The sequence below is a fragment of the Coregonus clupeaformis genome, chromosome 36 (genome assembly GCF_020615455.1).
Source record: "Coregonus clupeaformis isolate EN_2021a chromosome 36, ASM2061545v1, whole genome shotgun sequence".
In the NCBI taxonomy this organism is placed as follows: Eukaryota; Metazoa; Chordata; class Actinopteri; order Salmoniformes; family Salmonidae; genus Coregonus; species Coregonus clupeaformis.
Genome location: NC_059227.1, coordinates 41,370,070 through 41,396,634, shown reverse-complemented (window position 1 = coordinate 41,396,634; position 26,565 = coordinate 41,370,070). Strand labels below are relative to the sequence as shown.

The 26,565-nt window shown below is 48.1% G+C and overlaps 2 protein-coding genes across 3 annotated transcripts in view; both read left to right on the top strand.

The window, feature by feature from the left end:
* Positions 1 to 714: 714 nt before the first annotated feature.
* On the top strand, positions 715 to 23,718 carry LOC121552904 (basic leucine zipper transcriptional factor ATF-like). Its single transcript, XM_041866000.1, has 3 exons — positions 715 to 783; positions 1,706 to 1,810; positions 23,094 to 23,718. Exons 1-3 carry the CDS (start codon positions 715 to 717, stop codon positions 23,313 to 23,315), a joined length of 396 nt encoding a protein of 131 aa, XP_041721934.1. The 3' UTR covers positions 23,316 to 23,718.
* A 1,243-nt stretch (positions 23,719 to 24,961) lies between these two features.
* The window catches only part of LOC121552577 (feline leukemia virus subgroup C receptor-related protein 2-like), a 69,210-nt gene continuing 67,606 nt past the window's right edge, over positions 24,962 to 26,565 (top strand). For both annotated transcript variants that reach the window (XR_005997262.1, XM_041865533.2), the window contains exon 1: positions 24,962 to 26,114. Coding sequence is in view for 1 of the 2 variants with exons in the window: in XM_041865533.2 (XP_041721467.1) it covers positions 25,533 to 26,114 (582 nt within the window). In the remaining variant the exon portion in view is untranslated. The remainder of the gene's footprint in view (positions 26,115 to 26,565) is intronic.

Sequence of the window (26,565 nt, the reverse complement as noted above, 5' to 3'; positions counted from 1 at the left end):
TGTGTGTAACAATGTCTCATTCTACCACTCTACCTCCTAATATTCCCGTCAGGCTAATTTCATGATCAGCCCCTTTATTGAGAATATGATATATATATTCCCCCTGTAAATAGAACACTGGTCTTCCTGTGGGGTTGACTTGGTAGTAGATTTTGGTAGAGCGTGGCGCTTGCAACGCCAGGGTTGTGGGTTCGTTTCCCACGGGGGGGGCCAGTATGAAAAATGTATGCACTCACTAACTGTTAAGTCGCTCTGGATAAGAGCGTCTGCTAAAATGACTAAAAATATAAATATGCCCCTATAGGTTGACTTGGTAGTAGAAATGCCCCTATAGGTTCATACCACTAGGTTAACTTTCCAAGGGTCATGTGACTTCCAGTCTGGTGTCACTAACACTGTTTTACCAGAAACCACATCAGACGCTGGCTGCTAATTAGGCAGACTGTGTGTGTGAGTGAGAAAGAGAGAAAGGGAGGGCGGGAGAAAGCGAGAGAGTGCGCTAGTAATAGAGGAAAGAGAGAGAGAGGAGAAAGAGTTCTTACTCATTAAGCGATCGACCAAGTTCAGCAAAGCACATTCTCTCTCTCTGCTGCACACACACACACACACACACACACGCACACACGCACACAGCGGTACACACACATCGATACAGACACAAACAGAAAGCAGAAGTGGAGAGAGGCTCTGGGGTTTGGGGCGACGTGGTTGGCTATGGCTCACGGCTCTGACAGCAATGATTCCAGTTACGCCAAGTCCCCTTCACCAGCGGGCAGCAGGCAGGTAAGGAGATCCTCTCTCTCTCTCTCCCTCTCTCCTTCTCTCCCTCTCTTATAGCATGGGCGGCAGGTAGCTTAGTGGTTAAGAGTGTTGTGCCAGTAACCGAAAGGTCGCTGGTTCTAATCCCTGAGCCGACTAGGTGAAAAATCTGTAGATGTGCCCTTGAGCAAGGCACTTAACCCTAATTGCTCTGGATAAGAGCGTCTGCTAAAATGACTAAAATGTAAAATGATAGCATTTATTCAGACATGAAGTGTTATCATTGGGATGTTTAGATGTGGTAGATGACTTATTGTTTTGTCCATCAGCTCAGATGATGAACGGGGAATTATAATCAGGTTTTCAATAACATATTGTTGAGGTGTCACACATCACCATCACACGACTGGTCATTAAAGGACAGGTTTAAGGTTTGCGTCTAGGAGACGTCTTCTTCCGTTAGTGTTTCGAATTTAGATTGAAATGTAGAATCGCATAGAAATGTAGAATCATGCATGACAACACTGAAAGAGTTTCCTTGATGACAGTTATTGGTATAGTTAGGTGTTGGTCTGGGAATCAAAGGCCGTTTGATCAAGGGATGCGCTGATAGACTGCTGGGAAGGGATGGGTCGGGTGGGTTTGACTCGTCAGTTAACACATCAACTCAGATCACGCCTTGTTTCATGTCCTGAATACTACAGTTCTCATGGTATCAGAACAACTCAGCTTTGTAGAAATGCTGCGTCAGTCAAGTCATGCACCAAAGAGGTGTCTCATCCTAGAACTGTCAAAATTGTTATGCATGATTATACATTTTCAATCTACAATATCTATTGTATATTGGAATGAACCCTAATACTCCACCCATTAGTGTTAGTTAGTTGGGGTGGGCATCAGTTACCGTCCTGTCAGGAAGATGACTCTTCCCCGTGTCTCTCCCCAGGGCTCCTCAGACAACATAAAGAAAGTGATGAGAAGGGAGAAGAACCGTATCGCTGCCCAGAAGAGTAGAATGAGACAGACTCAGAAGGCAGACAGTCTACACCTGGTGAGGAGGACTACCCACAATGCAACACACCGATGCGTGCACCATGTCTGGCTATGAGTTAGGATGACTACCCACAATGCAACACACCGATGCGTGCACCATGTCTGGCTATGAGTTAGGATGACTACCCACAATGCAATACACCGATGCGTGCACCATGTCTGGCTATGAGTTAGGATGACTACCCACAATGCAACACACCGATGCGTGCACCATGTCTGGCTATGAGTTAGGATGACTACCCACTACGCCCTGTGTATGGCACCATATCTCAGCACGACTGGGCTTGGCATGAGCAATTTAGCAGTGAATCAGTTGTCGCCTGAATAAAACCAATAAACATTTCACCCATCCAGGAATCTTATAGTGTTCCAGAAAAATACTTTGGCAGGTCACCGCAAAAGCCGATTTATAACCTGTGAAAGTCTAGCCTGGTCCCAGATCTGTTTGTGCTCTTGCCGACTCCATTGCTCATTGTCAAGCAAAACAAGGAGTGGGCATGATAGCACAAACAGATCTGGTACTCAGGCTAGTACAAGTCAGTAACCGACTGGTTATGTAGTAATCAGACATTTTCAAGTCCTTCAAATCACAGGGAACATTTCCCCGGTGAACTACCACGATAAGGCTGTGTTGTTGGGAATCTGTGTTGGTCTGTGTTGGTCTGTGTGAGATGATATTGACACAGTGCTGCTGATGGACCATGTGGCGATGTGTCATCGTGGCTTCTGTTGGGCTCAACATTTAGGCTCAGTCCCAAATGGCTCCCCTACTCCCTGTATAGTGCACTACTTATGATTCTGATACCTGTGAGCTCTGGTCAAAAGTAATGCACTAAAATAAGGGATAGGGTGCCATTTGGCACGCAGCCGTGGCCAGATCTCTACCTATGTGTTTGCTGTAGTGATGAGTATTCGTTATCACGTGTGGGCGTCAGAAACCCAGAGACCAGCACTAATGATAAATTGCACTGAATCTTATCATCAGAAATGTGTTTTTCCTCCTGTTTTTACCTAGAATTCTCAACTGTGACACTAGTTCTCTGTAGTGGTAGGCTGGGCTGGTAGCAATACGTCTCTACTCCACTAGTTCTCTGTAGTGGTAGGCTGGGCTGGTAGCAATACGTCTCTACTCCACTAGTTCTCTGTAGTGGTAGGCTGGTAGCAATACGTCTCTACTCCACTAGTTCTCTGTAGTGGTAGGCTGGGCTGGTAGCAATACGACTCTACTCCACTAGTTCTCTGTAGTGGTAGGCTGGGCTGGTAGCAATACGTCTCTACTCCACTAGTTCTCTGTAGTGGTAGGCTGGGCTGGTAGCAATACGTCTCTACTCCACCTAGTTCTCTGTAGTGGTAGGCTGGGCTGGTAGCAATACGACTCTACTCCACTAGTTCTCTGTAGTGGTAGGCTGGGCTGGTAGCAATACGACTTACTCCACTAGTTCTCTGTAGTGGTAGGCTGGGCTGGTAGCAATACGACTCTACTCCACTAGTTCTCTGTAGTGGTAGGCTGGGCTGGTAGCAATACGTCTCTACTCCACTAGTTCTCTGTAGTGGTAGGCTGGGCTGGTAGCAATACGTCTCTACTCCACTAGTTCTCTGTAGTGGTAGGCTGGTAGCAATACGACTCTACTCCACTAGTTCTCTGTAGTGGTAGGCTGGTAGCAATACGTCTCTACTCCACTAGTTCTCTGTAGTGGTAGGCTGGGCTGGTAGCAATACGTCTCTACTCCACTAGTTCTCTGTAGTGGTAGGCTGGTAGCAATACGTCTCTACTCCACTAGTTCTCTGTAGTGGTAGGCTGGGCTGGTAGCAATACGTCTCTACTCCACTAGTTCTCTGTAGTGGTAGGCTGGGATGGTAGCAATACGTCTCTACTCCACTAGTTCTCTGTAGTGGTAGGCTGGGCTGGTAGCAATACGTCTCTACTCCACTAGTTCTCTGTAGTGGTAGGCTGGGCTGGTAGCAATACGTCTCTACTCCACTAGTTCTCTGTAGTGGTAGGCTGGGCTGGTAGCAATACGACTCTACTCCACTAGTTCTCTGTAGTGGTAGGCTGGGCTGGTAGCAATACGACTCTACTCCACTAGTTCTCTGTAGTGGTAGGCTGGTAGCAATACGACTCTACTCCACTAGTTCTCTGTAGTGGTAGGCTGGGCTGGTAGCAATACGTCTCTACTCCACTAGTTCTCTGTAGTGGTAGGCTGGGCTGGTAGCAATACGTCTCTACTCCACTAGTTCTCTGTAGTGGTAGGCTGGTAGCAATACGTCTCTACTCCACTAGTTCTCTGTAGTGGTAGGCTGGTAGCAATACGACTCTACTCCACTAGTTCTCTGTAGTGGTAGGCTGGTAGCAATACGTCTCTACCCCACTAGTTCTCTGTAGTGGTAGGCTGGGCTGGTAGCAATACGTCTCTACTCCACTAGTTCTCTGTAGTGGTAGGCTGGGCTGGTAGCAATACGTCTCTACTCCACTAGTTCTCTGTAGTGGTAGGCTGGGCTGGTAGCAATACGTCTCTACTCCACTAGTTCTCTGTAGTGGTAGGCTGGTAGCAATACGTCTCTACTCCACTAGTTCTCTGTAGTGGTAGGCTGGTAGCAATACGACTCTACTCCACTAGTTCTCTGTAGTGGTAGGCTGGGCTGGTAGCAATACGTCTCTACTCCACTAGTTCTCTGTAGTGGTAGGCTGGGCTGGTAGCAATACGTCTCTACCCCACTAGTTCTCTGTAGTGGTAGGCTGGGCTGGTAGCAATACGTCTCTACTCCACTAGTTCTCTGTAGTGGTAGGCTGGGCTGGTAGCAATATGTCTCTACCCCACTAGTTCTCTGTAGTGGTAGGCTGGGCTGGTAGCAATACGACTCTACTCCACTAGTTCTCTGTAGTGGTAGGCTGGGCTGGTAGCAATACGACTCTACTCCACTAGTTCTCTGTAGTGGTAGGCTGGGCTGGTAGCAAAACGTCTCTACTCCACTAGTTCTCTGTAGTGGTAGGCTGGTAGCAATACGTCTCTACTCCACTAGTTCTCTGTAGTGGTAGGCTGGTAGCAATACGTCTCTACTCCACTAGTTCTCTGTAGTGGTAGGCTGGTAGCAATACGTCTCTACTCCACTAGTTCTCTGTAGTGGTAGGCTGGTGGCAATAAGTCTCTACTCCACTAGTTCTCTGTAGTGGTAGGCTGGGCTGGTAGCAATACGACTCTACTCCACTAGTTCTCTGTAGTGGTAGGCTGGGCTGGTAGCAATACGTCTCTACTCCACTAGTTCTCTGTAGTGGTAGGCTGGGCTGGTAGCAATACGACTCTACTCCACTAGTTCTCTGTGGTGGTAGGCTGGGCTGGTAGCAATACGTCTCTACTCCACTAGTTCTCTGTAGTGGTAGGCTGGTAGCAATACGTCTCTACTCCACTAGTTCTCTGTAGTGGTAGGCTGGGCTGGTAGCAATACGACTCTACTCCACTAGTTCTCTGTAGTGGTAGGCTGGGCTGGTAGCAATACGACTCTACTCCACTAGTTCTCTGTAGTGGTAGGCTGGGCTGGTAGCAATACGTCTCTACTCCACTAGTTCTCTGTAGTGGTAGGCTGGTAGCAATACGACTCTACTCCACTAGTTCTCTGTAGTGGTAGGCTGGGCTGGTAGCAATACGTCTCTACTCCACTAGTTCTCTGTAGTGGTAGGCTGGGCTGGTAGCAATACGACTCTACTCCACTAGTTCTCTGTAGTGGTAGGCTGGGCTGGTAGCAATACGTCTCTACTCCACTAGTTCTCTGTAGTGGTAGGCTGGTAGCAATACGTCTCTACTCCACTAGTTCTCTGTAGTGGTAGGCTGGGCTGGTAGCAATACGTCTCTACTCCACTAGTTCTCTGTAGTGGTAGGCTGGGCTGGTAGCAATACGTCTCTACTCCACTAGTTCTCTGTAGTGGTAGGCTGGTAGCAATACGTCTCTACCCCACTAGTTCTCTGTAGTGGTAGGCTGGGCTGGTAGCAATACGTCTCTACTCCACTAGTTCTCTGTAGTGGTAGGCTGGGCTGGTAGCAATACGTCTCTACTCCACTAGTTCTCTGTAGTGGTAGGCTGGGCTGGTAGCAATACGTCTCTACTCCACTAGTTCTCTGTAGTGGTAGGCTGGGCTGGTAGCAATACGTCTCTACTCCACTAGTTCTCTGTAGTGGTAGGCTGGTAGCAATACGTCTCTACTCCACTAGTTCTCTGTAGTGGTAGGCTGGGCTGGTAGCAATACGTCTCTACTCCACTAGTTCTCTGTAGTGGTAGGCTGGGCTGGTAGCAATACGTCTCTACTCCACTAGTTCTCTGTAGTGGTAGGCTGGGCTGGTAGCAATACGTCTCTACTCCACTAGTTCTCTGTAGTGGTAGGCTGGGCTGGTAGCAATACGACTCTACTCCACTAGTTCTCTGTAGTGGTAGGCTGGGCTGGTAGCAATACGACTCTACTCCACTAGTTCTCTGTAGTGGTAGGCTGGGCTGGTAGCAATACGTCTCTACTCCACTAGTTCTCTGTAGTGGTAGGCTGGGCTGGTAGCAATACGTCTCTACTCCACTAGTTCTCTGTAGTGGTAGGCTGGTAGCAATACGTCTCTACTCCACTAGTTCTCTGTAGTGGTAGGCTGGGCTGGTAGCAATACGTCTCTACTCCACTAGTTCTCTGTAGTGGTAGGCTGGGCTGGTAGCAATACGTCTCTACTCCACTAGTTCTCTGTAGTGGTAGGCTGGGCTGGTAGCAATACGACTCTACTCCACTAGTTCTCTGTAGTGGTAGGCTGGGCTGGTAGCAATACGTCTCTACTCCACTAGTTCTCTGTAGTGGTAGGCTGGGCTGGTAGCAATACGACTCTACTCCACTAGTTCTCTGTAGTGGTAGGCTGGTAGCAATACGTCTCTACTCCACTAGTTCTCTGTAGTGGTAGGCTGGGCTGGTAGCAATACGACTCTACTCCACTAGTTCTCTGTAGTGGTAGGCTGGTAGCAATACGTCTTGTGATGTCACGAGAGGCTACACAGCTTTCAGCGGGATTGCTCAAGTAGTGCAAGGAGACCAGGTTCAACCAAAACAAGGATTTTATTAAAGGTCTTGGGAAACTAACGAAAGTATAACACAATTCTGTTCTCTGGTGGCTCTTTAAGGGTTAACAGTTCAGGAATGTCTCTTCCACATCCAAAATCATAACTCTCCCTCGCTCAAATAACTTTTCCCCAGTCTTACTGTATTCCACGTTGCAGCTAGTGGCCAACCCAGCAAAACGTCCTTCCAAATGTCCCACACGTATTTCCACAGGTGCATATATCCCAAAGGTGAGTATTTCCCAAAGGTAAGTATCTCCAAATCCTTATATTCCTCATGGAAGTGGACGTGCAGCACTCTTGTCCTCCAGAGAGCCCAGCTTGGAGACTGTCTCTCTTCCCTTCCCAACCTCCAGCTCATCAGCTCCTCATTTGTTTCAGCTGCGTGGGAAGATTGGCCATAGAGGGGTGGAGTTCCCGACCATACCAGCAGATGGAGCCATAGCTGTCTGGGTTTGCAGCCACCTCAGGGGGATGTAACGTCCCTCCAGGACACAGCCTCTCGTGACATCACACATCCCCCTCCTCGGGACCGACGTCCTCGTCGGGGTAAAGGCAGCGAAGAAGGCATCACGCCGGGAGAGGGCGTCCGCATTGCCGTGGTGCTTGCCAGACTGCTCTCTCTTCAACTCCTCCAACTCTAGGACCAGGGACTCAGCCTCCTGTTGTCTCTCCTTGAGTTTCTTACTGAACGCATCAGCCTTGGTTTTAGCAGAGTTTAGCTTCTGTTGAGCAGCTTTCAGTTCCTTCTCTCTCTCTGCCTCCGCATTCTTCATCTTGTTTTCCAACACCTTGTACTTCTCCTCTGCCTTCTTCTGGACCTCCTTACTACTGCGCAGGGTCTCCTCACACTCCTCGATGGTCCTGCGCAGCCTCTCCAGCTCCTCCTGTTGCTTAGGAAGGAGCTCTGTTGGAGTTTAGCCTGGAGGATATCTAACTCTTCTGTCTTCATGTCTAACTGTTGCTTTAACAAACGATACCTCTCAGCGGTCCCCTTCAGACCAGACAGTTCTTTGTCCAGATTCTGTAGCTCCGTCTCTGTGTCGGTCTGGGCACCTGCCATCCCTATCAGAGCCCGGGCGGGAGTGAGTAATTCGGAGGATTGCACCGGAGCCTTCCCAGCATGAGTCTTGCCTCTCCGTTTCCGAGGTACTCGGGTTATCCTCTCCTGAGACTCTCTCCAGAGTGGGTAAAAGGCTGGGCAGTCTCGTCCAATTAGGACAGGGACGGGGAGGGAATCAACCACCCCCGCCGTCGTGTGTATGGTTCCCCGTGTGCTGGTCATTGTAAGTTCAGTAATGGGGTATTCTCTGGTGTCCCCATGGACACAGGAAACTGGGAGGACTTTCCCCGGGGGTCAGACACGTTGGGCCCACCAAATCCTTACGCACCAGGGTGGCCCGGCTACCAGAATCCAGTAAGGCCTCCACATCATGGTGATTCACAGTTACCGGGCAGGTGGGGGGTCGATCTGGGCCGCCATCTACGACTCCCAAGAGCGAGGCAAAACGGTGTGTGGGTGCTGAGCTGGAGGACTCCGCAGTGGGCATAGGTTCATCGGCTGGTTTCCCACACTGCCAGGAGATATGTCCCATCTCCCCACACCGGTAACACTGTCGAAGTTTCCCCCTCCTGGTGTACTCTTCTTGGACCCGCCTGGTTTCTGGCTCCCCCTGGAGCCGGGATAAGTCCTGACGTGGCTGGGTTCGAGACCTTGGGGTCCTTTGGACGGGTTCTTCCCATTTGTGGTGGGGCCGCCCTCCTGGGGTCTTTTCGGGACGCATTCAGCATCTCCGCTGTGGCCTGGTACTTTTCCACAGCTTCCACGGTCAGATCAGCCGTGGTCAAGGCCTGTTGACTGATGAACCGTTTTGCCTCATAAGGCAGGGCGCGTAGGTAACGATCCACCACAACGGCCTCCACCACCGCCGCTGCTGTATTCCTCTGCGGATCCAGCCATTTCCTTGCGATTCGGACAAGTTCATGCATCTGCGCCCGAGGAGGTTGGTCTGGTTGGAAGGTCCAGCTGTGAAAGCGCTGGGCCATACCAAACTTTGTGAGTCCATATCTGCTGAGGATCTCAGACTTCAGGGCATCATAGTCAGTAACCTGGTCAGGGCCCAGGTCCCGGACAGCATTCAGCGATTCCCCGGTTAGAAAGGGGGCTAACAGACCAACCCACTGTTGCTTGGGCCAGGCTTCCCTAGTGGCCGTGGCCTCAAATGCATGCAGGTATGCCTCAATGTCATCGGTAGCTCCCATCTTAGATATAAAGTCACTTGCCTTTATTGGGCGGGTATTTTGGACCACCCTCTGTCTCTGCAACTGCAATTCCTCTGCCTTCAGAAGGTTGGCTTTCTTTTGCTCCTCCAAGAGAGCCACGTTTGCTTGCATCTGGGCTTGCTGGCCAGCAACAAGGGCTTTCAATATGTCCTCCATTTCAGTCGGGCGGGGAGCCTACGGCCAACTTGGAAAACTGGGTGATCAAACCTTCGGTATCCTCCTCTGACATGCACTATTAACGCTTGAGCGTGCCCGTATTCTCCACCATCTGTGATGTCACGAGAGGCTACACAGCTTTCAGCGGGATTGCTCAAGTAGTGCAAGGAGACCAGGTTCAACCAAAACAAGGATTTTATTAAAGGTCTTGGGAAACTAACGAAAGTATAACACAATTCTGTTCTCTGGTGGCTCTTTAAGGGTTAACAGTTCAGGAATGTCTCTTCCACATCCAAAATCATAACTCTCCCTCGCTCAAATAACTTTTCCCCAGTCTTACTGTATTCCACGTTGCAGCTAGTGGCCAACCCAGCAAAACGTCCTTCCAAATGTCCCACACGTATTTCCACAGGTGCATATATCCCAAAGGTGAGTATTTCCCAAAGGTAAGTATCTCCAAATCCTTATATTCCTCATGGAAGTGGACGTGCAGCACTCTTGTCCTCCAGAGAGCCCAGCTTGGAGACTGTCTCTCTTCCCTTCCCAACCTCCAGCTCATCAGCTCCTCATTTGTTTCAGCTGCGTGGGAAGATTGGCCATAGAGGGGTGGAGTTCCCGACCATACCAGCAGATGGAGCCATAGCTGTCTGGGTTTGCAGCCACCTCAGGGGGATGTAACGTCCCTCCAGGACACAGCCTCTCGTGACATCACAGTCTCTACTCCACTAGTTCTCTGTAGTGGTAGGCTGGGCTGGTAGCAATACGTCTCTACGCCACTGGTTCTCTGTAGTGGTAGGCTGGGCTGGTAGCAATACGTCTCTACTCCACTAGTTCTCTGTAGTGGTAGGCTGGGCTGGTAGCAATACGACTCTACTCCACTAGTTCTCTGTAGTGGTAGGCTGGGCTGGTAGCAATACGTCTCTACTCCACTAGTTCTCTGTAGTGGTAGGCTGGTAGCAATACGTCTCTACTCCACTAGTTCTCTGTAGTGGTAGGCTGGGCTGGTAGCAATACGTCTCTACTCCACTAGTTCTCTGTAGTGGTAGGCTGGTAGCAATACGTCTCTACTCCACTAGTTCTCTGTAGTGGTAGGCTGGTAGCAATACGTCTCTACTCCACTAGTTCTCTGTAGTGGTAGGCTGGTAGCAATACGACTCTACTCCACTAGTTCTCTGTAGTGGTAGGCTGGTAGCAATACGTCTCTACTCCACTAGTTCTCTGTAGTGGTAGGCTGGGCTGGTAGCAATACGACTCTACTCCACTAGTTCTCTGTAGTGGTAGGCTGGTAGCAATACGTCTCTACTCCACTAGTTCTCTGTAGTGGTAGGCTGGGCTGGTAGCAATACGTCTCTACTCCACTAGTTCTCTGTAGTGGTAGGCTGGGCTGGTAGCAAACGTCTCTACTCCACTAGTTCTCTGTAGTGGTAGGCTGGTAGCAATACGACTCTACTCCACTAGTTCTCTGTAGTGGTAGGCTGGGCTGGTAGCAATACGTCTCTACTCCACTAGTTCTCTGTAGTGGTAGGCTGGGCTGGTAGCAATACGACTCTACTCCACTAGTTCTCTGTAGTGGTAGGGTGGGCTGGTAGCAATACGACTCTACTCCACTAGTTCTCTGTAGTGGTAGGCTGGGCTGGTAGCAATACGTCTCTACTCACTAGTTCTCTGTAGTGGTAGGCTGGGCTGGTAGCAATACGTCTCTACTCCACTAGTTCTCTGTAGTGGTAGGCTGGGCTGGTAGCAATACGTCTCTACTCACTAGTTCTCTGTAGTGGTAGGCTGGGCTGGTAGCAATACGTCTCTACTCCACTAGTTCTCTGTAGTGGTAGGCTGGTAGCAATACGTCTCTACTCCACTAGTTCTCTGTAGTGGTAGGCTGGGCTGGTAGCAATACGTCTCTACGCCACTGGTTCTCTGTAGTGGTAGGCTGGTAGCAATACGTCTCTACTCCACTAGTTCTCTGTAGTGGTAGGCTGGGCTGGTAGCAATACGACTCTACTCCACTAGTTCTCTGTAGTGGTAGGCTGGGCTGGTAGCAATACGACTCTACTCCACTAGTTCTCTGTAGTGGTAGGCTGGTAGCAATACGACTCTACTCCACTAGTTCTCTGTAGTGGTAGGCTGGGCTGGTAGCAATACGTCTCTACCCCACTAGTTCTCTGTAGTGGTAGGCTGGGCTGGTAGCAATACGTCTCTACTCCACTAGTTCTCTGTAGTGGTAGGCTGGGCTGGTAGCAATACGTCTCTACTCCACTAGTTCTCTGTAGTGGTAGGCTGGGCTGGTAGCAATACGTCTCTACTCCACTAGTTCTCTGTAGTGGTAGGCTGGGCTGAGTAGCAATACGTCTCTACTCCACTAGTTCTCTGTAGTGGTAGGCTGGGCTGGTAGCAATACGACTCTACTCCACTAGTTCTCTGTAGTGGTAGGCTGGTAGCAATACGTCTCTACTCCACTAGTTCTCTGTAGTGGTAGGCTGGGCTGGTAGCAATACGTCTCTACTCCACTAGTTCTCTGTAGTGGTAGGCTGGGCTGGTAGCAATATGACTCTACTCCACTAGTTCTCTGTAGTGGTAGGCTGGGCTGGTAGCAATACGTCTCTACTCCACTAGTTCTCTGTAGTGGTAGGCTGGTAGCAATACGACTCTACTCCACTAGTTCTCTGTAGTGGTAGGCTGGGCTGGTAGCAATACGTCTCTACCCCACTAGTTCTCTGTAGTGGTAGGCTGGGCTGGTAGCAATACGACTCTACTCCACTAGTTCTCTGTAGTGGTAGGCTGGTAGCAATACGACTCTACTCCACTAGTTCTCTGTAGTGGTAGGCTGGGCTGGTAGCAATACGTCTCTACTCCACTAGTTCTCTGTAGTGGTAGGCTGGGCTGGTAGCAATACGTCTCTACTCCACTAGTTCTCTGTAGTGGTAGGCTGGGCTGGTAGCAATACGTCTCTACTCCACTAGTTCTCTGTAGTGGTAGGCTGGGCTGGTAGCAATACGACTCTACTCCACTAGTTCTCTGTAGTGGTAGGCTGGGCTGGTAGCAATACGTCTCTACTCCACTAGTTCTCTGTAGTGGTAGGCTGGTAGCAATACGTCTCTACTCCACTAGTTCTCTGTAGTGGTAGGCTGGGCTGGTAGCAATACGACTCTACTCAACTAGTTCTCTGTAGTGGTAGGCTGGGCTGGTAGCAATACGTCTCTACTCCACTAGTTCTCTGTAGTGGTAGGCTGGGCTGGTAGCAATACGTCTCTACTCCACTAGTTCTCTGTAGTGGCAGGCTGGTAGCAATACGTCTCTACTCCACTAGTTCTCTGTAGTGGTAGGCTGGGCTGGTAGCAATACGTCTCTACTCCACTAGTTCTCTGTAGTGGTAGGCTGGGCTGGAAGCAATACGTCTCTACTCCACTAGTTCTCTGTAGTGGTAGGCTGGTAGCAATACGACTCTACTCCACTAGTTCTCTGTAGTGGTAGGCTGGGCTGGTAGCAATACGTCTCTACCCCACTAGTTCTCTGTAGTTTTAGGCTGGGCTGGTAGCAATACGACTCTACTCCACTAGTTCTCTGTAGTGGTAGGCTGGGCTGGTAGCAATACGTCTCTACTCCACTAGTTCTCTGTAGTGGTAGGCTGGTAGCAATACGTCTCTACCCCACTAGTTCTCTGTAGTGGTAGGCTGGGCTGGTAGCAATACGACTCTACTCCACTAGTTCTCTGTAGTGGTAGGCTGGGCTGGTAGCAATACGTCTCTACCCCACTAGTTCTCTGTAGTGGTAGGCTGGGCTGGTAGCAATACGTCTCTACTCCACTAGTTCTCTGTAGTGGTAGGCTGGGCTGGTAGCAATACGTCTCTACTCCACTAGTTCTCTGTAGTGGTAGGCTGGGCTGGTAGCAATACGTCTCTACTCCACTAGTTCTCTGTAGTGGTAGGCTGGGCTGGTAGCAATACGTCTCTACTCCACTAGTTCTCTGTAGTGGTAGGCTGGGCTGGTAGCAATACGTCTCTACTCCACTAGTTCTCTGTAGTGGTAGGCTGGTAGCAATACGTCTCTACTCCACTAGTTCTCTGTAGTGGTAGGCTGGGCTGGTAGCAATACGTCTCTACTCCACTAGTTCTCTGTAGTGGTAGGCTGGTAGCAATACGTCTCTACTCCACTAGTTCTCTGTAGTGGTAGGCTGGGCTGGTAGCAATACGTCTCTACTCCACTAGTTCTCTGTAGTGGTAGGCTGGGCTGGTAGCAATACGTCTCTACTCCACTAGTTCTCTGTAGTGGTAGGCTGGGCTGGTAGCAATACGTCTCTACCCCCACTAGTTCTCTGTAGTGGTAGGCTGGGCTGGTAGCAATACGTCTCTACTCCACTAGTTCTCTGTAGTGGTAGGCTGGTAGCAATACGTCTCTACTCCACTAGTTCTCTGTAGTGGTAGGCTGGGCTGGTAGCAATACGTCTCTACTCCACTAGTTCTCTGTAGTGGTAGGCTGGTAGCAATACGTCTCTACTCCACTAGTTCTCTGTAGTGGTAGGCTGGTAGCAATACGTCTCTACTCCACTAGTTCTCTGTAGTGGTAGGCTGGTAGCAATACGACTCTACTCCACTAGTTCTCTGTAGTGGTAGGCTGGTAGCAATACGTCTCTACTCCACTAGTTCTCTGTAGTGGTAGGCTGGGCTGGTAGCAATACGACTCTACCCACTAGTTCTCTGTAGTGGTAGGCTGGTAGCAATACGTCTCTACTCCACTAGTTCTCTGTAGTGGTAGGCTGGGCTGGTAGCAATACGTCTCTACTCCACTAGTTCTCTGTAGTGGTAGGCTGGGCTGGTAGCAATACGTCTCTACTCCACTAGTTCTCTGTAGTGGTAGGCTGGTAGCAATACGACTCTACTCCACTAGTTCTCTGTAGTGGTAGGCTGGGCTGGTAGCAATACGTCTCTACTCCACTAGTTCTCTGTAGTGGTAGGCTGGGCTGGTAGCAATACGACTCTACTCCACTAGTTCTCTGTAGTGGTAGGGTGGGCTGGTAGCAATACGACTCTACTCCACTAGTTCTCTGTAGTGGTAGGCTGGGCTGGTAGCAATACGTCTCTACTCACTAGTTCTCTGTAGTGGTAGGCTGGGCTGGTAGCAATACGTCTCTACTCCACTAGTTCTCTGTAGTGGTAGGCTGGGCTGGTAGCAATACGTCTCTACTCACTAGTTCTCTGTAGTGGTAGGCTGGGCTGGTAGCAATACGTCTCTACTCCACTAGTTCTCTGTAGTGGTAGGCTGGTAGCAATACGTCTCTACTCCACTAGTTCTCTGTAGTGGTAGGCTGGGCTGGTAGCAATACGTCTCTACGCCACTGGTTCTCTGTAGTGGTAGGCTGGTAGCAATACGTCTCTACTCCACTAGTTCTCTGTAGTGGTAGGCTGGGCTGGTAGCAATACGACTCTACTCCACTAGTTCTCTGTAGTGGTAGGCTGGGCTGGTAGCAATACGACTCTACTCCACTAGTTCTCTGTAGTGGTAGGCTGGTAGCAATACGACTCTACTCCACTAGTTCTCTGTAGTGGTAGGCTGGGCTGGTAGCAATACGTCTCTACCCCACTAGTTCTCTGTAGTGGTAGGCTGGGCTGGTAGCAATACGTCTCTACTCCACTAGTTCTCTGTAGTGGTAGGCTGGGCTGGTAGCAATACGTCTCTACTCCACTAGTTCTCTGTAGTGGTAGGCTGGGCTGGTAGCAATACGTCTCTACTCCACTAGTTCTCTGTAGTGGTAGGCTGGGCTGGTAGCAATACGTCTCTACTCCACTAGTTCTCTGTAGTGGTAGGCTGGGCTGGTAGCAATACGACTCTACTCCACTAGTTCTCTGTAGTGGTAGGCTGGTAGCAATACGTCTCTACTCCACTAGTTCTCTGTAGTGGTAGGCTGGGCTGGTAGCAATACGTCTCTACTCCACTAGTTCTCTGTAGTGGTAGGCTGGGCTGGTAGCATATGACTCTACTCCACTAGTTCTCTGTAGTGGTAGGCTGGGCTGGTAGCAATACGTCTCTACTCCACTAGTTCTCTGTAGTGGTAGGCTGGTAGCAATACGACTCTACTCCACTAGTTCTCTGTAGTGGTAGGCTGGGCTGGTAGCAATACGTCTCTACCCCACTAGTTCTCTGTAGTGGTAGGCTGGGCTGGTAGCAATACGACTCTACTCCACTAGTTCTCTGTAGTGGTAGGCTGGTAGCAATACGACTCTACTCCCACTAGTTCTCTGTAGTGGTAGGCTGGGCTGGTAGCAATACGTCTCTACTCCACTAGTTCTCTGTAGTGGTAGGCTGGGCTGGTAGCAATACGTCTCTACTCCACTAGTTCTCTGTAGTGGTAGGCTGGGCTGGTAGCAATACGTCTCTACTCCACTAGTTCTCTGTAGTGGTAGGCTGGGCTGGTAGCAATACGACTCTACTCCACTAGTTCTCTGTAGTGGTAGGCTGGGCTGGTAGCAATACGTCTCTACTCCACTAGTTCTCTGTAGTGGTAGGCTGGTAGCAATACGTCTCTACTCCACTAGTTCTCTGTAGTGGTAGGCTGGGCTGGTAGCAATACGACTCTACTCAACTAGTTCTCTGTAGTGGTAGGCTGGGCTGGTAGCAATACGTCTCTACTCCACTAGTTCTCTGTAGTGGTAGGCTGGGCTGGTAGCAATACGTCTCTACTCCACTAGTTCTCTGTAGTGGCAGGCTGGTAGCAATACGTCTCTACTCCACTAGTTCTCTGTAGTGGTAGGCTGGGCTGGTAGCAATACGTCTCTACTCCACTAGTTCTCTGTAGTGGTAGGCTGGGCTGGAAGCAATACGTCTCTACTCCACTAGTTCTCTGTAGTGGTAGGCTGGTAGCAATACGACTCTACTCCACTAGTTCTCTGTAGTGGTAGGCTGGGCTGGTAGCAATACGTCTCTACCCCACTAGTTCTCTGTAGTTTTAGGCTGGGCTGGTAGCAATACGACTCTACTCCACTAGTTCTCTGTAGTGGTAGGCTGGGCTGGTAGCAATACGTCTCTACTCCACTAGTTCTCTGTAGTGGTAGGCTGGTAGCAATACGTCTCTACCCCACTAGTTCTCTGTAGTGGTAGGCTGGGCTGGTAGCAATACGACTCTACTCCACTAGTTCTCTGTAGTGGTAGGCTGGGCTGGTAGCAATCGTCTCTACCCCACTAGTTCTCTGTAGTGGTAGGCTGGGCTGGTAGCAATACGTCTCTACTCCACTAGTTCTCTGTAGTGGTAGGCTGGGCTGGTAGCAATACGTCTCTACTCCACTAGTTCTCTGTAGTGGTAGGCTGGGCTGGTAGCAATACGTCTCTACTCCACTAGTTCTCTGTAGTGGTAGGCTGGGCTGGTAGCAATACGTCTCTACTCCACTAGTTCTCTGTAGTGGTAGGCTGGGCTGGTAGCAATACGTCTCTACTCCACTAGTTCTCTGTAGTGGTAGGCTGGTAGCAATACGTCTCTACTCCACTAGTTCTCTGTAGTGGTAGGCTGGGCTGGTAGCAATACGTCTCTACTCCACTAGTTCTCTGTAGTGGTAGGCTGGTAGCAATACGTCTCTACTCCACTAGTTCTCTGTAGTGGTAGGCTGGGCTGGTAGCAATACGTCTCTACTCCACTAGTTCTCTGTAGTGGTAGGCTGGGCTGGTAGCAATACGTCTCTACTCCACTAGTTCTCTGTAGTGGTAGGCTGGGCTGGTAGCAATACGTCTCTACCCCACTAGTTCTCTGTAGTGGTAGGCTGGGCTGGTAGCAATACGTCTCTACTCCACTAGTTCTCTGTAGTGGTAGGCTGGTAGCAATACGTCTCTACTCCACTAGTTCTCTGTAGTGGTAGGCTGGGCTGGTAGCAATACGTCTCTACTCCACTAGTTCTCTGTAGTGGTAGGCTGGGCTGGTAGCAATACGTCTCTACTCCACTAGTTCTCTGTAGTGGTAGGCTGGGCTGGTAGCAATACGTCTCTACTCCACTAGTTCTCTGTAGTGGTAGGCTGGGCTGGTAGCAATACGTCTCTACTCCACTAGTTCTCTGTAGTGGTAGGCTGGGCTGGTAGCAATACGTCTCTACCCCACTAGTTCTCTGTAGTGGTAGGCTGGGCTGGTAGCAATACGACTCTACTCCACTAGTTCTCTGTAGTGGTAGGCTGGGCTGGTAGCAATACGTCTCTACTCCACTAGTTCTCTGTAGTGGTAGGCTGGTAGCAATACGTCTCTACCCCACTAGTTCTCTGTAGTGGTAGGCTGGGCTGGTAGCAATACGTCTCTACCCCACTAGTTCTCTGTAGTGGTAGGCTGATAGCAATACGTCTCTACCCCACTAGTTCTCTGTAGTGGTAGGCTGGGCTGGTAGCAATACGTCTCTACTCCACTAGTTCTCTGTAGTGGTAGGCTGGGCTGGTAGCAATACGTCTCTACTCCACTAGTTCTCTGTAGTGGTAGGCTGGGCTGGTAGCAATACGTCTCTACTCCACTAGTTCTCTGTAGTGGTAGGCTGGGCTGGTAGCAATACGTCTCTACTCCACTAGTTCTCTGTAGTGGTAGGCTGGGCTGGTAGCAATACGTCTCTACTCCACTAGTTCTCTGTAGTGGTAGGCTGGGCTGGTAGCAATACGTCTCTACTCCACTAGTTCTCTGTATTGGTAGGCTGGGCTGGTAGCAATACGTCTCTACCCCACTAGTTCTCTGTAGTGGTAGGCTGGGCTGGTAGCAATACGTCTCTACTCCACTAGTTGTCTGTAGTGGTAGGCTTGGCTGGTAGCAATACGACTCTACTCCACTAGTTCTCTGTAGTGGTAGGCTGGGCTGGTAGCAATACGTCTCTACTCCACTAGTTCTCTGTAGTGGTAGGCTGGGCTGGTAGCAATACGTCTCTACTCCACTAGTTCTCTGTAGTGGTAGGCTGGTAGCAATACGACTCTACTCCACTAGTTCTCTGTAGTGGTAGGCTGGGCTGGTAGCAATACGACTCTACTCCACTAGTTCTCTGTAGTGGTAGGCTGGTAGCAATACGTCTCTACTCCACTAGTTCTCTGTAGTGGTAGGCTGGGCTGGTAGCAATACGTCTCTACTCCACTAGTTCTCTGTAGTGGTAGGCTGGGCTGGTAGCAATACGACTCTACTCCACTAGTTCTCTGTAGTGGTAGGCTGGGCTGGTAGCAATACGTCTCTACTCCACTAGTTCTCTGTAGTGGTAGGCTGGGCTGGTAGCAATACGTCTCTACTCCACTAGTTCTCTGTAGTGGTAGGCTGGGCTGGTAGCAATACGTCTCTACTCCACTAGTTCTCTGTAGTGGTAGGCTGGGCTGGTAGCAATACGTCTCTACTCCACTAGTTCTCTGTAGTGGTAGGCTGGGCTGGTAGCAATACGTCTCTACTCCACTAGTTCTCTGTAGTGGTAGGCTGGGCTGGTAGAAATACGTCTCTACTCCACTAGTTCTCTGTAGTGGTAGGCTGGTAGCAATACGTCTCTACTCCACTAGTTCTCTGTAGTGGTAGGCTGGTAGCAATACGTCTCTACTCCACTAGTTCTCTGTAGTGGTAGGCTGGTAGCAATACGTCTCTACTCCACTAGTTCTCTGTAGTGGTAGGCTGGGCTGGTAGCAATACGACTCTACTCCACTAGTTCTCTGTAGTGGTAGGCTGGTAGCAATACGTCTCTACTCCACTAGTTCTCTGTAGTGGTAGGCTGGGCTGGTAGCAATACGTCTCTACTCCACTGGTTCTCTGTAGTGGTAGGCTGGTAGCAATACGTCTCTACTCCACTAGTTCTCTGTAGTGGTAGGCTGGGCTGGTAGCAATACGTCTCTACCCCACTAGTTCTCTGTAGTGGTAGGCTGGGCTGGTAGCAATACGTCTCTACTCCACTAGTTGTCTGTAGTGGTAGGCTTGGCTGGTAGCAATACGACTCTACTCCACTAGTTCTCTGTAGTGGTAGGCTGGGCTGGTAGCAATACGTCTCTACTCCACTAGTTCTCTGTAGTGGTAGGCTGGGCTGGTAGCAATACGTCTCTACTCCACTAGTTCTCTGTAGTGGTAGGCTGGTAGCAATACGACTCTACTCCACTAGTTCTCTGTAGTGGTAGGCTGGGCTGGTAGCAATACGACTCTACTCCACTAGTTCTCTGTAGTGGTAGGCTGGTAGCAATACGTCTCTACTCCACTAGTTCTCTGTAGTGGTAGGCTGGGCTGGTAGCAATACGTCTCTACTCCACTAGTTCTCTGTAGTGGTAGGCTGGGCTGGTAGCAATACGACTCTACTCCACTAGTTCTCTGTAGTGGTAGGCTGGGCTGGTAGCAATACGTCTCTACTCCACTAGTTCTCTGTAGTGGTAGGCTGGGCTGGTAGCAATACGTCTCTACTCCACTAGTTCTCTGTAGTGGTAGGCTGGGCTGGTAGCAATACGTCTCTACTCCACTAGTTCTCTGTAGTGGTAGGCTGGGCTGGTAGCAATACGTCTGTACTCCACTAGTTCTCTGTAGTGGTAGGCTGGGCTGGTAGCAATACGTCTCTACTCCACTAGTTCTCTGTAGTGGTAGGCTGGGCTGGTAGAAATACGTCTCTACTCCACTAGTTCTCTGTAGTGGTAGGCTGGTAGCAATACGTCTCTACTCCACTAGTTCTCTGTAGTGGTAGGCTGGTAGCAATACGTCTCTACTCCACTAGTTCTCTGTAGTGGTAGGCTGGTAGCAATACGTCTCTACTCCACTAGTTCTCTGTAGTGGTAGGCTGGGCTGGTAGCAATACGACTCTACTCCACTAGTTCTCTGTAGTGGTAGGCTGGTAGCAATACGTCTCTACTCCACTAGTTCTCTGTAGTGGTAGGCTGGGCTGGTAGCAATACGTCTCTACTCCACTGGTTCTCTGTAGTGGTAGGCTGGTAGCAATACGACTCTACTCCACTAGTTCTCTGTATCAGAGTAGCATTACCGATACGGCACGTGACTGGAGGTACTTGAGGTATAGTCAAAGTGAAAAGCACAGTCACTTTCATTTCAACGTCTCTTTTTGTTGATTGACTGGATGGCTGCAGAGTCAAGGTTTTAGTCACTGACTTTCACTACTGTCGTGTCTAGTAGAGAACACCTATTTCCGTTTGTAGAAGCTACAAATACATTTAGTCTTAGCGGTTAGTGTTGCTGAAGAGAGTATTATCAATGGGAAACCATGCATTTCAGCTGAGGACCCTTTCTTCATAAGGTCTATGGTGTCATGTCAAAATCAATGCATTTGGAGCTGCTAGAAGACATCCATGCAACTCTAACTCTCGAGAAAATATGTCTGTAATTTAATAGAATGCTGGTCGGATATAGTTTTTTCAGTGGTTTAGAAAGACTATCATTCATCTACAACAATTCTTGCTCTGAGGTCCTCATGTATGTATATACATGTTCCGTTACAGAGTGGGCCTGCATATTATCAGGCCCAGATGATCAAGGTACAAGCTCTGCATGCTCGTGGGTAATGATGGCCTTTTAGTCCCAGAGGTGTGGGAAACAAAACAGGTTAGACAGAAATGTTCCACTTGTTGGTTCCTCTAAAAAGGTCAAGACAGGAGCCAGGTTAAGAGGAGGGAAGATAAGACTGTTATGCCATGTGGTCTTACTTTCAGAGACAGGCCTGGGTAAACCCCAGTGCTCACGTCACTTAGGCTAACAACCCACTGACACGGGTCCTTTACCAGAAATTACAGCCGTTCTCCCCCCTCCTGCCCACGGTTTTCTACTATACCTCATTTACACAGAAGAGAGAGAGAGAGAGTCTTCTGAACGACTATTACTCAGGAAACAGGAAACGTGTCACAGTGAGCGAAAATTCAACTTCCTGTTTATCAAGCGAGTTGAAGAAACCATACAACCACAGAATACGCTGAGCCCTCTCATGCTCTGGTGAGGCCTGGGCTGAGCCAACACGGGAGTGGCAGGTAGCCTGGCGGGTAGGAGCATTGGGCCAGTAACCGAAAGGTTGCTGGATCGAATCCCAGAGCTGACAAGCTAAAAATCTGTTGAATCTGCCCCTGAGCAAGGCAGTTAACCCACTGTTCCCAGGGCGCTGATGATGTGGATGTCGATTTAGGGCATCCCCCCCCTGATTCAGAGGGGTTGGGTTAAATGCGGAAGACACATTTCAGTTGAATGCATTCAGTTGTACAACTGACTAGATATCCCCCTTTCCTTCCCCCCCCTCCCCTCACATGCTCTGGTGAGGCCTGGGCTGATGGATAAGGCTCACAGAACTAGACCAGGTGGGATGGTTTGCATAGAATGGAATCACATGATCTGGATCTACCAACCGCATCCTGGGTTTTCACGAAATGATTGGAAGATAATTTGTTGACAAATGAATGAAAGTGGCTTTATTTTTTCTCCGCAGCGACAGACTGATGATGCCTCGGTTGTAAAAAAAATAAGCGGTCGATGTCCGCGCCCTATCTAATTAACATAATACACAAATCCCCATCAAAATCCGTCAGTTTGAGCTGGACATACATTAGCTTGACTTTTTTACAGATCCTCAGTTGAAAAAATAAATGGAATTATATATGCAGACTGTTCACTGTAAAAAAAATAAGGGGTTAAATACATCAAAAATAAATACAAATGAGGCCAAATACCATGGGACCACGCAGCCGTCATACCGCTCAGGAAGGAGACGCGTTCTGTCTCCTAGAGATGAACGTACTTTGGTGCGAAAAGTACAAATCAATCCCAGAACAACAGCAAAGGACCTTGTGAAGATGCTTGAGGAAACAGGTACAAAAGTATCTATATCCACAGTAAAACAAGTCCTATATCGACATAACCTGAAAGGCCGATCAGCAAGGAAGAAGCCACTGCTCCAAAACCGCCATAAAAAAGCCAGACTACGGTTTGCAACTGCACATGGAGACAAAGACCGTACTTTTTGGAGAAATGTCCTCTGGTCTGATGAAACAAAAATAGAACTGTTTGACCATAATGACCATCGTTATGTTTGGAGGAAAAAGGGGACGGCTTGCAAGCCAAAGAACACCATCCCAACCGTGAAGCATTGGGGTGGCAGCATCATGCTGTGGGGGTGCTTTGCTGCAGGAGGGACTGGTGCACTTCACAAAATAGATGGCATCATGAGGAAGGAAAATTATGTGGATATATTGAAGCAACATCTCAAGACATCAGTCAGGAAGTTAAAGCTTGGTCGCAAATGGGTCTTCCAAATGGACAATGACCCCAAGCATACTTCCAAAGTTGTGGCAAAATGGCTTAAGGACAACAAAGTCAAGGTATTGGAGTGGCCATCACAAAGCCCTGACCTCAATCCTATAGAAAATGTGTGGGCAGAACTGAAAAAGCATGTGCGAGCAAGGAGGCCTACAAACCTGACTCAGTTACACCAGCTCTGTCAGGAGGAATGGGCCAAAATTCACCCAATTTATTGTGGGAAGCTTGTGGATGGCTACCCGAAACATTTGACCCAAGTTAAACAATTTAAAGGCAATGCTACCAAATACTAATTGAGTGTATGTAAACTTCTGACAAACGGGGAATGTGATGAAATAAATAAAAGCTGAAATAAATCATTCTCTCTACTATTATTCTGACATTTCACATTCTTAAAATAAAGTGGTGATCCTAACTGACCTAAGACAGGGAAGGAATTTTTACTAGGATTAAATGTCAGAAATTGTGAAAAACTGAGTTTAAATGTATTTATTTGGCTAAGGTGTATGTAAACTTCAGACTTTAACTGTACATTTGATTGATTGATTAGTTTCTGTGGTTTCAGGAGAGTGAGAACCTGGAGAAGGAGAACGCAGCTCTGAGGAAGGAGGTGAAGAGACTAACAGAAGAGGCCAAGTATCTCTCCTCCGTCCTGACTACCCATGAGCCTCTCTGCACCGGCCTGGCCCCTCAGACGACCCATGACCTCCTGTACTCCCCCCATCACCACGGGAGCAGTGCCTTCCACCACCAGCACAGCATCGCTGTGTCGCACTACCAGCACTGATCCCCACAGACCAACAGGGGGTGCTAAAGAGAAGCTAGAGAAGTTTACTGACCTTGGTACACCATGGAACCCTATTTCCTACATAGTGCACTACTTTCTACCAGAGTCCTATGGGTCAAAAGTCGTGTACTATATAGAGCCACTTGAACAGAATGTCTAGAGGTTCGAGTAAAGACTGGTGTTTGAAACAGCACAGAACAGGCAGCACTTAGGAATGGTTTCTTGGTGTAAAATAAACTGATTTTCTTATTTTGAAAGATGACTAAGGCACATCAATATAAAATGACTTCCAAACCTATCTCTATGACGTGAATGTAGAATCAATCAATGCATTGACAATGCAAATAGTCTACTATAGGACAGAAAACCAACATGATCGATACCAGAACACCAGTTTGTGGAAATGTTTCTTGTACTCTATTCATACAATGATGAATGATAACATTCCATGTATTTTTTTTTTTTTTTTTAATCTTTCGTATATTTCCTTTGGTCCCTCCAATCTTGGAGGTTAAAATGTTTTTGTGCATTGCTCTTGCATGAGGTTGTGTGTCAGTTGTTCTAGATTTGACCTTTTTAAATATTTGAAGTAACGCTGAACTGTATCATTGTTCCCACATTTTCAACAGTTTTGTTATTTTAGTGTTGTTGTCCTAAAAACGTGTAATAGTGCAATTGTTTTACTAGAAATACTCAGGATATTATCCCACATCGTATATGATAACGACAGGTTATTTTTGATGGAGGTAGAGGGGCATTGATAAATCGTGCTTTAATGACTCCCTGAAATGGAAAATATTATCGTCGAAACAAACAATGCTGCTTTTCTAGTTTGATACCAACAAATGTATTATCTGCATCATGTAAGTGCTATCTGACAACCAGACAATCACTTTGATAACTAAATCTTTAATTTTTGTCTCTATTGTTCATCTATATGGTCGCTAGGTGGCGCTGTGTACCTATAAGTAACGGTAAGGTACAGTAAAGCGTTGTATGCTCCAACATGATTGTTTCTCTTATTGCGCTGTGGCAGGAGGATTTACACTGTCTTTAGTTTACCATAAGTAGTATTGTGATTGTACTTTTTGAATATTTTCTGTTGTATTGAAAAGTATTTTATTTTATTTTATAGCGTCTTACTGTACATTTAGAAATAAAGTTAGAAAAAAAATGGAAATGCAAATAGTGAATTTGAGACGTGAGCCTCATGTTTTTAAGCCAAGGCTTGCTTACATTTTCTTGTTAAATATTTTGTTGCATTGTCGAGAAGGAATCTGCAAGTAAACATTTGGTTGGACGGTGTATACCATGTGTATCCTGTACATACGAGTCGACTAATGAATCTTCAAACTAACATGATCAATTCTATTGTAATTCCAGAGCCATATTCCATTCTATTATTGGGCCAGTGGATAGTGCTTTGCGTATCTGTGTTGTATAGCCTGTGCCACCAACCGCAAAAAAATAGCATTTTGGCATGGAGAGTGGAATAACTTTAGACTGTAATACACTCTCAATGCCAAAATGCTATTTTTATATGTATGTCTGAGGGCGGGGGACCAAAGAAGTCGGATGTTCGGGGGCAAGATGTAGCTCCCCCCGGTGTTGTCCAGTGCCACATTTCAACCCAGACGGCGGTGACGGTTGGCTTGGTTGGCGCCACGTGGTGACGTAAAACCGGCGTTTACATCGGACGACGCTGACCTGAGTGACATATAGCCACACGTTATATTTTTAGACACATTTAGGGCTATATAGCTATGTATATTGAGTTCAAACTGCTTGTGAAAGTAGGCTATTGTTTTGTCAACTCCAGCACACGAAGAACTGCAGGAAGTGAGGATATGTAGGCTAACTTGTAATGTAGCAAGGTTTGAGTGTGGTGTCTAAAACCTTTGCGCGAACTTCGAATTATTTCATGGTTTCGCTAACTAACTTCATTTTATCTCAGGGAATGACTTTGCTTTAAAACGACTTTATTTGCTAACGTGGCATAATCAATAGAAACCGGTGTCAAGTTGTAGTTTGATTGGCGAACTTCGAGAGGTGGTGTAGCTGGCTTGTTTTAAATGTCCCAAAACGACATTTATTTTCCAAAGGTCTGGGAGCGGTCGTAGATAGTCAGGCTACTCTGAACTCTCACTGAAATGTAACAGAAATACGTGTCTGTATTGTATTCACCAGCACGTCTTTGAATAAAACGTAAACTGCAATATGAGCAGCGGAAAACCCTCCTTGGTTGATGGCGAAATCAACGACAATCAAAATGTGTCGGATTTGGAAAAAAATAAAATAATGTCTGCGGGTGACAGCGAGGAGGTACAACTCAACCGGAACGGCGACGATACAACCCAAACCATCAAACTATACAAACGGCGATGGTTCATCGTGTTGCTATTCAGCTCGTACTCTCTCTGCAACTCGTTTCAATGGATCCAGTACGGAATTATCAACAACATTTTCACGAAGTTCTACGGGGTAGAGTCTTTCACCATAGACTGGATGTCAATGATATACATGTTGACTTACATTCCCTTCATATTCCCAGTCACCTGGCTACTGGATAAGAAGGGTCTCCGTGTTATTGCGCTAGTGGCTACGGCCATGAATTGTGCGGGGACTTGGATCAAGGTGACCAGCGTGAGACCGGACCTGTTCGCGGTCACCATGCTCGGACAGTTCTGCTGTTCCCTGGCGCAGGTGTTTATCCTCGGGATGCCGTCGAAGATCGCCTCGGTGTGGTTCGGATCGGAGGAAGTGTCCACCGCTTGCTCCATCGGGGTCTTTGGAAACCAGGTAAGTTATGTAGTCTAAGATCCAATAAGTTGAAAAGTAATTGCAAATATAGCTATTTGATTATGCAATTACAATGTAATTTTGCAATGTGTTATCTGAATGTCCCAGATTACTCCACCCAGGTGTCCATTTGACCCAGTTGCGTATTGCGCATGACTCTCAAGCCACTACTGGTCTATATTGGTCAGTTGGTCATCTCTCATCCTCTGCCCTCAAAGGTGGAAGGTCAATGTCATCACATACAGTGCCTTCAGAAAGTATTCACACCCCTTGACTTTTTCCACATTTTGTTGTGTTACAGGGCTGAATTTAAAATTGATTAAATTGAGATGTTGTGTTACTGGTTTACACACAATAACCCATAATGTCAAAGTGGAATTATGTTTTTAGAAATGTTGACAAATTAATTAAAAATAAAAAGCTGAAATAAGTATTTAACCCCTTTGTTATG

Coding starts and splice junctions, on each gene's coding strand:
- LOC121552904 (XM_041866000.1), top strand. CDS start 715: ATGGCTCACGGCTCTGACAGCAATGATTCCAGTTACGCCAAGTCCCCT. Junction 784..1,705: donor CACCAGCGGGCAGCAGGCAG/GTAAGGAGATCC, acceptor GTCTCTCCCCAG/GGCTCCTCAGACAACATAAA. Junction 1,811..23,093: donor AGGCAGACAGTCTACACCTG/GTGAGGAGGACT, acceptor CTGTGGTTTCAG/GAGAGTGAGAACCTGGAGAA.